Source organism: Semicossyphus pulcher, unplaced genomic scaffold, assembly GCF_022749685.1.
Source record: "Semicossyphus pulcher isolate SPU_LCO1_2020_fin unplaced genomic scaffold, fSemPul1.0.p SCAF_11, whole genome shotgun sequence".
Classification (NCBI taxonomy): Eukaryota; Metazoa; Chordata; class Actinopteri; order Labriformes; family Labridae; genus Semicossyphus; species Semicossyphus pulcher.
This window is the reverse complement of record NW_027211615.1, coordinates 23524949-23540614: the sequence shown is the minus strand read 5'-3', so window position 1 is coordinate 23540614 and position 15666 is coordinate 23524949. Positions and strand designations below refer to the sequence as shown.

At 44.3% G+C, this 15666-nt stretch overlaps 1 protein-coding gene across 1 annotated transcript; it reads left to right on the top strand.

Moving 5' to 3' along the window:
- The first annotated feature begins 1266 nt into the window (after positions 1-1266).
- Positions 1267-13058, top strand: thbs1b (thrombospondin 1b). The gene is made up of 23 exons (XM_069685715.1): positions 1267-1470; positions 1633-1717; positions 1910-2469; positions 2689-2764; positions 3095-3178; positions 3301-3410; positions 3751-3876; positions 4700-4796; positions 5678-5851; positions 6038-6214; positions 6306-6479; positions 6753-6880; positions 6995-7147; positions 7358-7576; positions 7694-7801; positions 8200-8359; positions 8469-8587; positions 9570-9804; positions 9955-10182; positions 10287-10558; positions 10652-10749; positions 10857-10996; positions 11115-13058. Exons 2-23 carry the CDS (start codon positions 1654-1656, stop codon positions 11120-11122), a joined length of 3510 nt encoding a protein of 1169 aa, XP_069541816.1. The 5' UTR covers positions 1267-1470; positions 1633-1653; the 3' UTR covers positions 11123-13058.
- Positions 13059-15666: the final 2608 nt, after the last annotated feature.

Here is a 15666-nt window from a genome sequence, read left to right as displayed (position 1 = left end):
CAGCAGAAGGTCAAGTGGCAGAAATGGTTTCCGTCTGAGTCAACACTGTTTATATCTGACATATATTTTTAGGAATGCTTCAGTAGAATTACACTTCACTTAAGAGAAACAAATTAACAAAATAAATCTTGTAGTTTACAGGAAGGAGCTTCCTCCTTATTTACCACATGGCAACATGAATGTATTTGCTGACTAACAGAGGTTTACTTAATCACTATAAACACTTCAGGGAGTGTTTGGATTAGATGATCTGAACACATTAAATTTGTAACAACAGCTCCTGAAACACATGCAACAACATACTAGGACAAAATTGCCAAACAGCTGAAGCAATACGGAAGAGCTGCCTTCACTAACCTGCTCTTAGAGCTTCATAACCGATGACTTAATTGCCTATAATTCTACTACATGTTTTATCTCGGTGCTGTTTGTTTTCAGATATTTAAAATAGAGTTTTAATCACTACTTTTTGTGCATAATCCCAACAAAAACAACGAAATGCTGAGTGTCAGGCCAGGAGTGCTGCAGCGCTACCATCTGCCGCCTCAGGCCTCCTCTAGTGAGCTCAAGTCGGCTCCTAGCGGTTGGAGATAGAACTGCAGGCAGCTGAGGCTCATACTGAAACTGATTACTGAAACCCTGACTGTTTGACGTGACAAAAATACTCTACAGTGAAGAGAAATATGTGGCATATTTAAGGATATATAACAAAAGTAAAACTATAAATATACCATAAAGAGCTAATATAGTGTTTAAGGAACATTTTAAACATAAAACTGTATTATTTGAAATATGCTCCAACAAGTCACGAGTATTGACAGGATGTTATACACGTAAAATAACTTGTGATGTGCATTATAGGCCACATGCACGGTGCATAAGAGGAATATTGCAGCAACTAAAACACATAGAGGAACTACAAAAATACAAGATTTGAGTGATTTTGCAATACATAGACACTTCTGTGCTCTCATAAAAAATATTGCAGTACTCAGAAGTGTGCTTAAGGGAATCCCTGAGACAGAATTACGCGTCTGAGGACTGATGGATGAACGCTGTTTAGAGGAAACACTGGCCCATTAAAAGTCTGAGCGCAACACACTGAAGTCTCTCTCTCTCTCTCTCTCTCTCTCTCTCTCTCTCTCTCTCTCTCTCTAAGCTCGTCCCTTTTTCTCCCCTCTCCCTGATTGGACGAGGCTACTTCTTAGGAATGGCATCAAACTATTTAAATAGCACTTTGTCCCCCTCGGCTTAAAAGGGAGATTTTTTGAGCTGCCGATAACAGCAAGGAGAAGTTTTCAATCAACAGGAAGAGTAAAGACGAACTATTTTATTAGTTTCCCTTTTTGCACGGTGGAACTTTTTTCTATTAAATAAATCGCCGTAAATCTATTTCTGAGGATTATTGCTGGATTTCTACACTATTTTCTGGATTTTATTGCGTTTGCTCTGCTGTTTTTGGTTAAGCAGGTGAGTTATTCTATTTCTAAAGAACTGTTCCTGCAGCTGCACCGGCTGAAGTGACTGTGCCTTTAATTTGTTTCAACCTGTTGCACGCTGACTTTGTTTCACACTGACATAAATGCTGTAAATGTTTAGATTGTTGCATTTGTTTGTCGTCATGTGTCGCAGGCAGCAGGTTGCTGTGTCACCATGAAGTTGACAGGGATATTTTTGCTCTTGATGCTTTGGACCTGCGAGAGTGCCAGAGTCGCAGGTGAGTTTGGCGCAACTGAAATGAAGCTTTAACTTTTCAATATTCGTTCCTTTCTTTTTTTTAGTATAGGATCTTTATAATAAGAGTTTAAAAAAAGTTTTAAAAAAGTTCGCTGTGTCATGAAAGTGAAAACAAAAGAGATCCGGTCCAGTGCCAGACAAAGGCTGACTGCTTGTTATTATTCCCCCGCAGAGTCTCGAGATGACAATAGCGTGTATGACTTGTTTGAGCTCGTCCAAGTCCCGAAGAAGAACCACGGGGTCACCCTGGTGAAAGGAGACGACCCGTACAGCCCCGCCTACAAGATCCTCAACCCGGACCTGATCCCCCCGGTCCCCGAGAGCGCCTTTAGGGACCTGATCGATTCCATCCACGCCGAGAGGGGATTCCTCCTCCTGCTCAACTTCAAGCAGTTCAAACGCACCAGGGGAAGCCTCCTGACCGTGGAGAAGCAGGACGGCTCCGGACCCGTGTTTGAGATCGTTTCCAACGGCAAGGCGAACACCTTGGACATAGTTTTCTCCACCGAGAACAAGCAGCAGGTGGTTTCCATCGAAGATGTGGATCTGGCTACGGGCCACTGGCAGAATATCACGCTGTTCGTGCAGGAGGACCGCGCGCAGCTGTACGCGGGATGCGAGGAGGTGAACAACGCCGAGCTGGATGCGCCCATCCAGAGCATCCTGACGCTGGAGACCCCGGCCAGCGCGCGCCTCAGGATTGGCAAGGGAGCCGTGAAGGACAGGTTCATGGTGAGAGCTCGACTGTTATAGACTGGAGAGTTATTCACTCTTTTTAATGTCAGCCGGGTTTTTTATTTCTGTTTAGATGCGCAATTATGTCCAACTGCGTAAACACCTACACATTGCAGGACTGAATAGTTTTATTAATGCTTTTATAGATGCAATAATAAGCGGTTTAAGTTACAGACGCTGCAGATTAAAGTCTAAACCTAACATTGATCGTTGCAGGGAGTCCTACAAAACGTGCGGTTCGTCTTTGGAACCACACTGGATGCCATCCTGCGCAACAAAGGATGCCAAAGCAGTAAGTAATCAGACGCCTTGTGTGTTTACTCGTCACTCAGCTGCTTCATATGCAGCCAAGACCTTATCAAAGAAATGTGTACACACTTAAATTGTGTGCTGATTTCTACATAAATCCCTCCCTGGGAGACTGTTTACCACTTGTAAAACAGGAATGCCAGTTTACAAATATCTCCGGGTACTGTGGTCGTTAAGAATGTTCTCTGGGCTGTGCAGTATCAGCTTATTACTTTTCATAATGCTTCACAGCAGCGTGGGGTGTGTTGCTTACTTATTAATATGAGGATGAGTGTGCAGACATATTTGATTGATGGTGCTGTTCTTCCTTCAGCCATCACGACTGACACGATGATCCTGGAGAACCTGAACGGCTCGTCAGCCATCAGGACAGAGTACACCGGACATAAGACTAAAGGTAAACACTGCTGCATGTGGCTCTGGCATGTTGTGGACCTCATTATAACCTGCTGTACTGGCTCATGCTGTACTGGCCAAATTTACGTTGACCTCTGTCCTTGTGTTTTTGCCCTGGTGTAGACATACAGATGGTCTGTGGCTTCTCCTGTGAGGACCTGGTCAGCATGTTTAAGGAGCTGAAGAGCCTTGGTGTCGTGGTCAAGGAGCTGTCCGGCAAACTCCGCCAGCTGGTAAGGAGGAAAGCTGCCAGACAGTCTGCTGCCTGTCTGCCTTAGTGTGTTGTTTTTCCAGACGTGTTCGAGCTCTTACCATCCCCTCCTGAGTACAGCTGTCCAGTATAATAACATTAGACACATACTGTGTATTCAGCTGAGGAGATATGCTACAGTATGTCTTGCATGTCAGTGAAGTTTTGGAAAGTAAAAGCACATTTATTGTTAATCATATTTGGTTAAGAATGAGTGCGAGCGTCTGTACGGATTATGGAACACAGTCCACAGGCAGAGCAGTTCTGTCAAGGTAACAACAGTCATTAAACAATATCTTTCTCTTTCTCCTTCTTGCCCCCAGACGGATGAAAACAAGCTGATCAACAGCCGCATCGGCATTCACAGCGGCGTCTGCATCCACAACGGCGTGGTGCACAAGAACAGAGAGGAGTGGACCATCGACGACTGCACCGAGTGCACTTGTCAGGTGAGGTGATCTCCGGCGTGGAAACTGTGCCTTAAGTACGCGTGTGAGGGGATGCACTCGATGCTCTTGACTTGTTGTACACACACTTGGTCAGTAATTAGCAGCGTGTAGGTCTGGCTGAAGGCCAACAGCCTTTACTGCTGTAATGAGAGGTCTGCTATAAACTTGAGTACGGCCTAAGGGGATTCGACCAGACTCTGACTGATGTATTGCTATAATTAAGGGAGACCTTGGCTCTGAGAAGTGTAAAGAACTATCTTCCCTGCCTCAAACTTGGCAGGAAAGATCCCTGAATTTCACAGATAGGCATAATTCCTGATTTCCTCTCCGTTGTCTTTTCTTTCCTGTCAGTGATCAGATCCAGGAGGGAGAACTAAGCACGCACAATAGAGGCAGTTGGCTTTACTTTTTGGGGGTTCGGTGTCGAGTCCAGCCCCACACTTAAAACCAACATCCATTATTAGGGCTTTGGCCTCATTCCCACTCTACCCTGACCCGGTGGGCAGGCTGTTGTCTGCAGGGGTCTCCGTTCTCAGCCAGAATTCAGTTTTTTTTTCTTTGGCATGGTAGATCTGATGCTGAGCAGAGAATTTAACGAGTTGGTTGCACGGACACGGTCTAAGATTTGAATAAAAAGAATTACTCTGAAAAACACAGCAACATTCAGCTGTACACCGGTAACACGGTTCTGCGGTGTCTTAATTCTATTTGGGAATATTTAACACCTGGACATGATTTGCAAGCAAACCAATCCAACATTTATGTAACATCCACATATTTGTGCATATGTTAAACCATATATTTGATCTCTGTGCTTTTGCAGAACTCTGCTACTGTGTGTCGCAAGATTTCCTGCCCCCTGATGCCCTGCTCTAATGCTACCGTTCCTGACGGAGAGTGCTGCCCGACCTGCGGAACATGTAAGCATTTCTCTTTTATAAGCATTGTTAGAACGTGCACAGCTTTAGCAAAGTACACCATAATTACAGTTATGTAAACATGCACTATAAGCTACTGTAAGTCGCCCCTGAAGCTGGATATACATTTCAACTAACAGACCGAGCATTCAGACACTGCCCGATGCACTGAAAGAGCCGTTATAAGTTATTTGCCTTATAAAACACGAAGCCACAAATATTTCCCGAGATGTAAAAGATTCTATTCAAGAGAAAAAACACTGTAATTTTAGAGACGATTTAACTGCAATAACTTCCAAATAAATGAAAGGGTGCTTATGTGTTTGGAACACTGGCGCTTTGTGCTCCAAAGCATCTTTGAAAACTTCAAGTTGAAATGGCTGCAATTTGCCAAATTGGTTAAAGTTGAATGGAAAATGGGCTGGCTTTTTAGTGAGGCCATCTTCCACATGAAAAGAAGTGACATGTTCTTCATACCTATGCGGGGCTGGCTGTCATGCTGCTCTGAAACCTAAATAAACAGGGGAGCCACTTGTTGAAGTCATTACACACCCAGGGCCATGTTTGCAAAATCTGTTTCCTCTTTAAGAAAACTTAAGCCAGTGGGGCATCCCAATGTATCCTGTGGACAGTGGCTCTTTCTGTTTCCCCAGCTTCACCCAGAGTGTTAGTCTCTACCCTTCCTCGCAACAGAGGGCCTTCTCTTTATCCAGCTACAGCAAGTCCCAGCTAAATCCACACGATTAGCCCTCCGCTTTAAGAGCTTTCCTTCCTCATTTAGGCTTGGGGGTGTTTGCGAGGGGGTGCTGTCTCGCTGGAATAGCTCTTTTATTGTCTCCCTCTTCCCCTTTCGCTCATATTCTCTCCCTCTCCCTCCTACTCAGTGAGCGACTATGCAGATGGCGGCTGGTCGCCGTGGTCTGAATGGACCCATTGTTCCGTGTCATGTGGGCGGGGCATCCAGCAGCGTGGGCGCTCTTGCGACCGTATCAATAACAACTGTGAGGGTACCTCTGTGCAGACCCGCGACTGCTACCTCCAGGAGTGTGACAAGCGCTGTGAGTTAACACAACATCCTTTCACCCATCAGCCAAACACAAACAAATGAGTAGACCTTGTTAAGCATTGGAGTTTTGCCAGCATGTCATCATTGTGTGCTAAAGTATATGTGCTTATAGAGTGGCATTGGTCCAGCCCTTTGCCTCCTGAATAACTGACCTCTGACCTTTCTTTGCCGCCTTCAGTCAAGCAGGACGGCAACTGGAGTCATTGGTCACCCTGGTCATCCTGCTCCGTCACCTGTGGTGCTGGTGTCATCACCCGTATCCGCCTTTGTAACTCCCCCACCCCTCAGCTTGGAGGCAAGGACTGTGCGGGAGAGGGCCGACAGACCGAGAAGTGTCAGAAGTCTCCATGCCCAAGTAAGTCCAACCACTGGATATTTACTCTCTGGTTTCGTTCATGTGTTATTTACAGCATGGATAGAAATTAATCATGTTTTTTCTCCCTTAGTCAATGGCAACTGGGGACCCTGGTCACCATGGGATAGCTGCACCGTCACCTGTGGAGGTGGCAACCAGATTCGTAAACGCCTGTGCAATGACCCTGCACCAAAATACGATGGAAAAGAGTGCATCGGTGATGCCAAAGAGGGACAGTTGTGCAACAAAAAAGCCTGCCCAATTGGTGAGCATTTTAATCACTTATATAACTCTGACAGATGTTTCTGCGTGACTTTGAACATCTTGTTTTTTCTGTTTTAAATTAACAGCTGACTTATGCCAACCTTTTTTCTGTCAATGGTTTTATTTATTAAGTTATATTATTATGTAATGAGGCCTTCCTTCACAATGAGATCATTGCTGGAATGGGATTTACTTGATTACAAACAGGTTACATCTGAATGATATCTTCGATCCTTCAGATGGTTTGATATTAAGCCAGCGTTGCTGTTTTCAGATGGATGCCTGTCAAACCCCTGCTTTGCTGGAGCTAAGTGCACCAGTTTCCCTGATGGTTCTTGGAAGTGTGGAAAGTGTCCTGCTGGCTACACTGGCAACGGTATCAAGTGTAAAGATGTTGATGAGGTAAAGATTCCTTTGACGTTGTTCTACAATAGCGTTACCTAGAAACATAGTTTGATTCTCTACCAAGTATCCATTTCATAATCTCAATGGTGGCTCTTTTCTTCCTTAAATCAGTGCAAGGAGGTCCCGGATGCTTGCTTTGAGTTTAATGGCGTGCACCGCTGCGAAAACACAGATCCTGGCTACAACTGTCTGCCCTGCCCTCCTCGCTACTCAGGACCCCAGCCGTTCGGTAGAGGTGTGGAGCAGGCTACTGCTAAGAAACAGGCAAGTACACTTTTTTAGCTTGGCAGCCAGTAAGAGAACAGAGAGTAGAGAAAACAGGGATTGTTTGTTGTACAGTATTATTCACTTGTGTCTCCCTGCATAGACATCGTGATAAAAGTATGCCTTTGTAGGATCAGAATGTCATGAATTTGGACTATGCACAGTGCGATTACTGATCATTCCAACTATGCATCCCTCTTCATTCTCCAGGTGTGCACGCCCCGTAATCCCTGCCTGGATGGTAGCCATGACTGCAACAAAAACGCCCGCTGTAACTACCTTGGGCACTTTGCAGATCCAATGTACCGCTGTGAGTGCAAGCCCGGCTATGCTGGCAACGGTCACATCTGTGGAGAAGACACAGATCTGGATGGATGGCCCAACTCTGACTTGGTTTGTGTGGAGAATGCCACTTACCACTGCAAAAAGGTATGTAGTGAGCTTTGATGGGATAAAAGTTCCATGAGCACAGTAACTTATAAATCATTTAAATTTAGAAATTCAATATGTTTGTTGTAATCTCTGACTGTTCTTTCTGTTATTCAGGACAACTGCCCCAACCTCCCTAACTCTGGGCAGGAAGATTACGATAAGGACGGCATTGGAGATGCTTGTGACAGCGATGATGACAATGACAGCATTCCTGACGACAGGGTAAGTGAAACTCTCCAGATAGCGCCATGAAAGCGAACAGGGAATTCTGTATGTTCTACGACTGTAAGTTTTGCATTCATCATTCATGCTGCCTTGTAAGACGGCAGGTGGAGTGGGGGAAGGGGAAGCGAGGCTCAGCAGGAAAGCAAATGTTTCTCCCCAACCTGAGCCAAAACCTCAAATTCCAACTCTGGGGCACAGCCCTGAAGGAGCTGCACTGTGCGTTTGCTAATCCCAACATTAGATTTTGGACAGGACCTAAAAATAAAGCTCCTTTTCATTCCGCATCACTCCCTCCCTGAACTGTTCAAGCTCAGATGGAAAATGGCAAGCATTGCACGTGGAAACCCATCCTCAACTTTTTCTCTTCCCGTTTGTCTTTCTCTTTTTTGGAACAGGACAACTGTCCATTCGTGTACAACCCAAGGCAGTATGACTACGACCGTGACGATGTGGGTGACCGCTGTGACAACTGCCCATACAACAGTAACCCAGACCAGACAGACACGGACAACAACGGAGAGGGAGATGCGTGCGCTGTGGACATCGATGGAGATGGTGAGAGTTATTAAAGACAACCCTCTGGGAATCTACATTTACATGTCTGTACTAAAGTTAGGTTATGCTGACTCAATGTTCATATCAAATCTTTCTATTCATTTCCCAGGCATACTAAATGAGAAGGACAACTGCCCCTATGTGTACAATGTCGACCAGAGAGACACAGATCTGGACGGAGTGGGAGACATGTGCGACAACTGCCCACTGGAACATAATCCTGATCAGGTGCGTGTACTCACGTACAGACACACCTCCCTTTCCCACTTCCTTCCACCTCACCCAACCACAATAATCCACAGTCATCTCCCTGCCCTCCTCTATAGCTCAGCATATATCTGTCTTTCAATTGAGACGGAGCCTCAGCGATTAGCCCTGTGTAGCTTTCTAAGCTGTATCACGCAATGTAAAGGTGGAGTAAATCCTGCATGCAGCTCAAGGGCACATCAGTTCAATAAGGCATGGTGGGGGGCTAGGGGTCTTTTCAATGGCCCATTGACGTTAGCTGGCTAATGTGAGGGAAGAGGCCCCGAGCTGGATATTACTGAGGAATGGGCTGGCCCCGGGCTGTGTGCATGCCCTGTCTGCACACCACGGGCCTGCTCAGTCCACCTGTGCCATGCTACACTGGGAGATAGGAATGTGTTGAACAACGGGACTTAGGAAAGGGATGGGGGAAGGAGGGGTGAGTCTAGTTTACACTGATTTGGTCTTCAAAGAGTGAAGTGCATGCTGCGATTAAAGGCCAAAAGAGACAATTCCATAGATGGAGCAATTTCACTTGCTGTTCCAAAGACTTAGCTTGAAAACCTCTTCGAAAGTTGTGGTCTTATGGATATCTTTGATAGTAGAAGTTTTGATTATACGCATATTCTCACATCCCATCTCTGCTCCAACAGTTATTCTCCTGCCATTCATCCCCCTTGCCCATAGTCCTTCTCAGTGCTGTAGGGTTTGTCTAGTCCTGCTAATTGAATTGCGCAACAAGGAGTGAGAGGACAGTTCTTAGACAAATTGAACTCCAGCTTCACAAAGGCACAGGCATTTCAGCCTGAGGGAAGTTCTTCATGAAAGCAAGAGAATATAGGTGAAACTGGGGTAGCAAGAAATACTGTGGTGAAAGAAAATGAAGCTGTTGGAGTGATATCATGTTCTAATACTTCATAGTCCTCCACAAAAATAACAATACCAAAACTTTGTAACATTGCAGGTTGATTCAGATGATGACCGTGTGGGAGACAAGTGTGACAGCAACCAGGACATCGATGAAGATGGACACCAGAACAACCTAGACAACTGCCCGTACATCCCCAACGCCAACCAGGCCGACCATGATAAAGATGGCAAGGGAGACGCCTGTGACCATGATGATGACAACGATGGTATTCCTGATGACAAGGACAACTGCAGACTGGCCTTCAACCCTGACCAACTGGACTCTGATGGTGAGCAAAATTCGCCTTGCTTCATTCTCAAAGGAGACAGTTTCCTTCAAAGTCCCCAAATGGTTCCAAAGCAGCAGTGCGCTAAGAAACAGCTCACACCATGTCTAAAACCTTATTATCTTTAATGAATACATAACTTGTGTTTACCAGGTGATGGTCGTGGAGATGCTTGCAAAGACGACTTTGACCAAGACAACGTGCCCGACATCTATGACGTGTGTCCGGAGAACTTTGACATTAGTGAGACAGACTTCCGCAAGTTCCAGATGGTTCCTCTGGACCCCAAAGGCACTTCTCAGATTGATCCTAACTGGGTCGTCCGCCATCAGGGCAAAGAGCTGGTTCAGACTGTCAACTGCGACCCTGGCATTGCTGTTGGTAAGTAAAAAGAATGTGCTTTGACTTTATAGACCACACATTCAATATTTAAGCATGTTAAGTGATTATCACATTGACACTCTTGCCTCTAATTTATCCTTTAGGTTACCATGAGTTCAATTCAGTGGACTTCAGTGGAACCTTCTTCATCAACACCGAGAGGGATGACGATTACGCCGGCTTTGTGTTCGGCTACCAGTCCAGCTCCAGGTTCTATGTAGTGATGTGGAAGCAGATTACGCAGACGTACTGGTCGAATAAACCCACCAAGGCGCAGGGCTACTCTGGCCTGTCCATTAAAGTGGTTAACTCCACCACTGGCCCAGGAGAGCACCTAAGGAACGCCCTCTGGCACACAGGGAATACCCCAGGACAGGTAAGAGATCTGGTACATTTTTGGAGGTTCTCTCCCTGGAGGATTTTAATATAGGGATGTGTAAAAACATGTCTGTTTATTTCCATGCTTCAGGTCCGCACTCTCTGGCACGACCCTAAGAATGTTGGATGGAAAGACTTCACTGCCTACAGATGGCATCTGATTCACAGGCCGCGAACAGGACTCATCAGGTGGGTAGAGGATATGAAGTAGTCCACATAGAAGTTTACTCTTATCAAGGGTTTGCCATCAAAGTCCCAAGCTTTAGACCTAACCAGGTTTTTCTTTATGTCCACAGAGTTGTGATGTACGAGGGCAAGAAGATCATGGCTGATTCTGGTAGCATCTATGACAAGACATACGCAGGCGGCAGGCTAGGTCTTTTTGTCTTCTCACAAGAGATGGTATACTTCTCAGACCTCAAGTATGAATGCAGAGGTAAGGATTCACGTTAAATTGTGATTGTAAAAACATCTTCCCACAGAGCATTTGATTAGCTGCTCTTATCCCAGAGGAGTATATTCTAAAGTCCTTTCTTGTTTCTTTCTTCTAACAGATGTCTAAATGCACGGCGCAGGAAGCTCTGAGGAATGCACCTTTTTTGTAAAAAGTATGAACTTGTGTTTTCTGATGCAAAGTCCAGGGACCGATATATCTCCGCAACCCTTTCTTCTGCGGTACGCACACTTGGACGGGGCGAAGGGCATGTGGGCAGCCTCAGGGTAGCTTGAAGCAGGTTCGGACAGAGCACCGGCCTGTTGACTACCGGTTGAGCATCAGAGAGCCCCTTCTCCTCCATCCTTATCATCCATGAGAGCAGAGAGAGCTCTGGAAAATAGACAACAAGCCCTCTACCTTTGCCAGTCGGACACAAACACCTTTATATCCCTGCTTTCTTGCTCTCTGAAAGACCTCATTCATCTCTGTGCGGGAACGGCTCCCCATAGATACTATGCACTTCCAAGCCTTTACATCTCTCTCTCTCTCTTTTATCTAACTTCTTCAGCCTTTGTGCCTTTCCACCTTACCTTCTGAATGGACATCCCAAAGAAAAAGAACTGATGAAATATTCCTTTTGCTTTACCAGATCTGCCAGGATGTAGATTCTGAATGATAGAACTTTTGAGGACTCAAAGGATGAAGACAGCAGTAACATTTTTTGTTTAGAAATCTTTGTTGTTGAGGACTCCAGAAAACTTGGGTGTGCAACAAGGTAGAACTAAGGAGAACGTTATGTTGTGGATGTTGGTGTTCATGAGTGTTCAGTACGTGAAAGACCGGCCATGACAGGAACAAGGAAGTGCTTTTACCTATCTACCTAAGAATCTCACTAGAGCACAACAATAAAAAAGAGAACAAATTTAACTTTAGGTTAGCCATCTTTTGAACCTACAAGTATCATGGGCTTTGTCTGTGTTGTCTCGATAACTAAACAACTCTCAGGGTGAGACGGAAGTAGCGACCTCTCCAAGTCAACAATAATGATACTTTCACAGGAAAGTGCTCGAGTCGGCGATCTCAGAGCCAGTACTCGCTCCAAAATACCCTCCATCTTGTGTCAAAATCAATGAAGAGATTTATCTCCCTCAGCTTTTGAGGATTTCAAATTTATGTAAATACATGTAATTTATTGACTCTTGCCTACAATGTAGGCAGCAAAAGAAATTTGAATGCTTTGAAAAAGTACAAAAAAAAAATCCATCCAATGTCACGGTGAAAACTGACCGATGATCAGGTGTAGCCCGGTATCGGTCGATAATGCATGCTCTTGTCAGTGTCTTATCATCTCCTGCTGTAAAAAGTGAAATAGGTATTCTTCAGATAGCGCTATTTAGCATGACATGTATGTGACTCGTGTGCCTTTTTTTCAGAGAGAGATGAAAAACAAAGGAAATCTTTGATGTACAAATATTACCTCATTGCTGTTGTATAATTTGAACAAACAAAAACACAACCTAAGTACTTTTTCATATTCTTTTGAAATGATGGACATTTTAGTGCTACTGTAGCATGAGCTGTAAATAGTACGACATTTCATATCTTACAACACAACAATCTCCCGATCCCGTGATCCTCCCCAGCGAGATTTACAGAACAATGGGAGATTTCTTTTTTTATGAATAATTTTGCTTTATCATGTCAATGCTGGTTTTAGCAGGTAAATTATTCTTCTGTTTTGTCGTAGCTGTTTGTGAGAGGTTGATTTGTGTGTGTGCGTGTGTGTAGATAAATGCTATTTAAATAATTTATCAGGATTTGTCGCCTTACCAAAGGGCACTTGTCCGTCTGTATAAACGGTTTGCACACTGACGTGAGGATGTTCTGTTCTTTATCGTTTTTACCTTCTTTGTTATTGTGTATCAATGTTACCATTATTTTTGTACAATTAGTTTTGCTTGTCTGTAAACATTTTCTTAGTTGTACAAAGCGAAAATGCTGTTTTTATTCATAGCGATTATTTTGTTACATACTTCAAGACAATAAATAGTTGTTAAAATTCTCAAGCACGTGTGCGCTTTTGTTTGTCTTCTTCCTCCAGGTTTAAGTGCATTTCTGATCAAGTGAAGATCTTGCTTAGATGATGTGGAACATGTTTTACATTAGAACAAACTTCGATGACTAAGACTCGACTTGCTTTAAGCCTCTTCCAACCGGGACAAATCACAAAAGACGACCGGCTTTCATTATGTCTGCTGCCTCACAGTCAACATGATTGCCCAGTTTCCCCGGGGCACAAACAGAGTTGTACTTAAGGCCTTTCTCTCTGCACACATCGTCTCTGTGATGAAGGCCACATGAGGAATGTGACACAGACGTCTGCTCCTCAGCTTGATCTGACTGGCCTGTCTGATCTTTGCTGACCTCTGCAACCTCTGAAACAGCTCTGAGAGCAAATATTAGACCTACACAAGCCTTGACATTGGCTGAAAAGAGGCACTTGTGGACAAAATAGCAGGAAAACAACAGAAACACCACAAGCTGTGACTTCATATGTGTAGTTCATGAACACAACTCTAACAAATCAACAAAGATTGAGCATTCTGTTGCTGATAAGTCCGCCTTTAAAAGTGCTTAATATATGGCACAACTTTCTCACACTTGAACATCAGCAGATCTGTTATCTTTTGCTTTTGTGCAGTAAACATTTTCTGTGAGGGCAGATCTGTAACATTTTGGACAGCCCAGTGTTTTTGGCATATCCAGATTCCATGCAGACTGATGTTAAGAAAGACTGGACAGCAAAAACACATTCAATTTGATTTTTGTAAATCATATCCAAGCCATGTTTGGAGGTCTTAAGATACATTTTCTCTGACACTCCAATTAGATTTTCCAAGTGTTGTTTGCGTAGCTTGCAAGGGGACATAACGACAGCGTCATGTCCATGCATACCACCTTCCTCTGTTGCAGAGTTTGTCACCGCCACTTGACAGCGCGATCGTTTGCAGAGCGAGATGATGGATCTCAGTTGCAAAAGTTGCATCATCGGCGTACATTATCACTGAGGCCTATGTCATTGCATCTGTAACCCATGCAGACAGGTCGGCATGTCTGGAATCACAAACCAAATCTGATCACTTTTAAAAACATGCAGACAGTCTGTCTTAAAGATCTGATTTGAGAGTCTGAAAAAGCGTTTTGGTGATACGCATCATCTGACTACAATTCTTGTCTCAACTGTAGTCTTTGACAAGTTTTTGTCTTGAGGTTTCTGACTTCTTGTTCTTCAGATCATGGTAGAAGTTTGAATGGGTCCAAAAGTTAAGAAAACCATGTGAAACAGACCTGTGGACTCTTTGGGACATTTTCTACCAAAATAACCCAACCTGATAAAAACAACCTCATGTACCCAAACATATGGTCCAACCGAACAGTCGAAACTATGATTACTAAAACTGGAATCAGCTGAATGTGGCATCAATTAGCGAGTAACAAAAAGTGTTCAAAACAGCAGCAACAAAACACATTTTTACTGTTCTTCACACTTTCCTGAGACCGATGACAACACAACAGGATTCTATCTAACTGAGATAAACTGAATATATAGCGGAGGCCCAACTCATGTCCAAACCAGTCTCAAACCAGATGGACCTATGTGGACACCTGCTTAAACTGGTTGCTCTGTGCAGTGGTGCCTTTTGTCATAGCTTAGATTTTCTGGTGAGTTTTAAGTTCCTGAGACCTTCTTTGGCAGTTTAGTCACGGTGGCTACATCTCTGCTCATGCTTAAAACCAAGCTCTTCTTCAGTTTAATCGAAAAAAAGAAAAGGAAAACAGTTTTCTGTGTGCCAGGGCTTCTTTTTCTGGAGCTTGAAAACACAGAGGGCGCTTTTTGAGTGCATTAAAGGCTTGTCCAACTCCTTTTTGCTTGTTAAATGGTGCTTAGGACCCTTGATCATCCATAGGTGTGTTTTGGGCGTATCAAATAATCAGAGCGCCATCTCTCATCTTACATTCTCTGAATGAGTGGAAGAGCAAACCCTAACCCCCCTAGGTTGGAGCATCTTACTTTCTGAACAAGGCACTGTTTAAATAGTAGGAAAACACTGTGCCTTTAACTTTAGACCAGGTCTTTGTTGGTCAGTGGTGTAATTATTTCGGTTTCTCAGAATAGCAATGCGGCAACAAACCTCATCTAAAGATCAACACGTCCATTGGCGCACCAATGGGCGTTAATACATATGCTACTTACACAACATAGGCACTGGGTGTTCTATGCCTGTGGGAAACTATCACTGACAGTTGCGCTTTGTGCCGGGTGTGAGATGGAGCACATAGAGTGTTAAGACGTCTTAGGTAAGAGCTATTTGTGAAGCGAGTCCGGGATGACTCACTGTCAAATGACAGAGAAGCAGCTCTAAGACATTGTTAATCCAGGAGGTCAAATATAAACTCATCCTTATTAATTACGACAGGCTGGCACGAGTTATAAACAATCATTACAATGTGGCAACACTGAAGGCTAGACGTCTTAATGCCAGCTGCAGCTCTCACACGTCCCTGCCAGCTGTCTACAAACACCCACATGTTTACTATCAGGCCCTTTTCAGGCTGCATGTCAGGATGCGAGTCATGCCCCTTTGAGAATCTCCACTGGGTTAAAGAAA

Excerpts from the sequence above, each read along its gene's own strand:
- thbs1b (XM_069685715.1), top strand. The coding sequence starts at position 1,654 with ATGAAGTTGACAGGGATATTTTTGCTCTTGATGCTTTGGACCTGCGAG. Across the intron at positions 7,577-7,693 it reads CCACTTACCACTGCAAAAAG|GACAACTGCCCCAACCTCCC; the intron begins GTATGTAGTGAG and ends TCTGTTATTCAG. Across the intron at positions 9,805-9,954 it reads TGACCAACTGGACTCTGATG|GTGATGGTCGTGGAGATGCT; the intron begins GTGAGCAAAATT and ends TGTGTTTACCAG.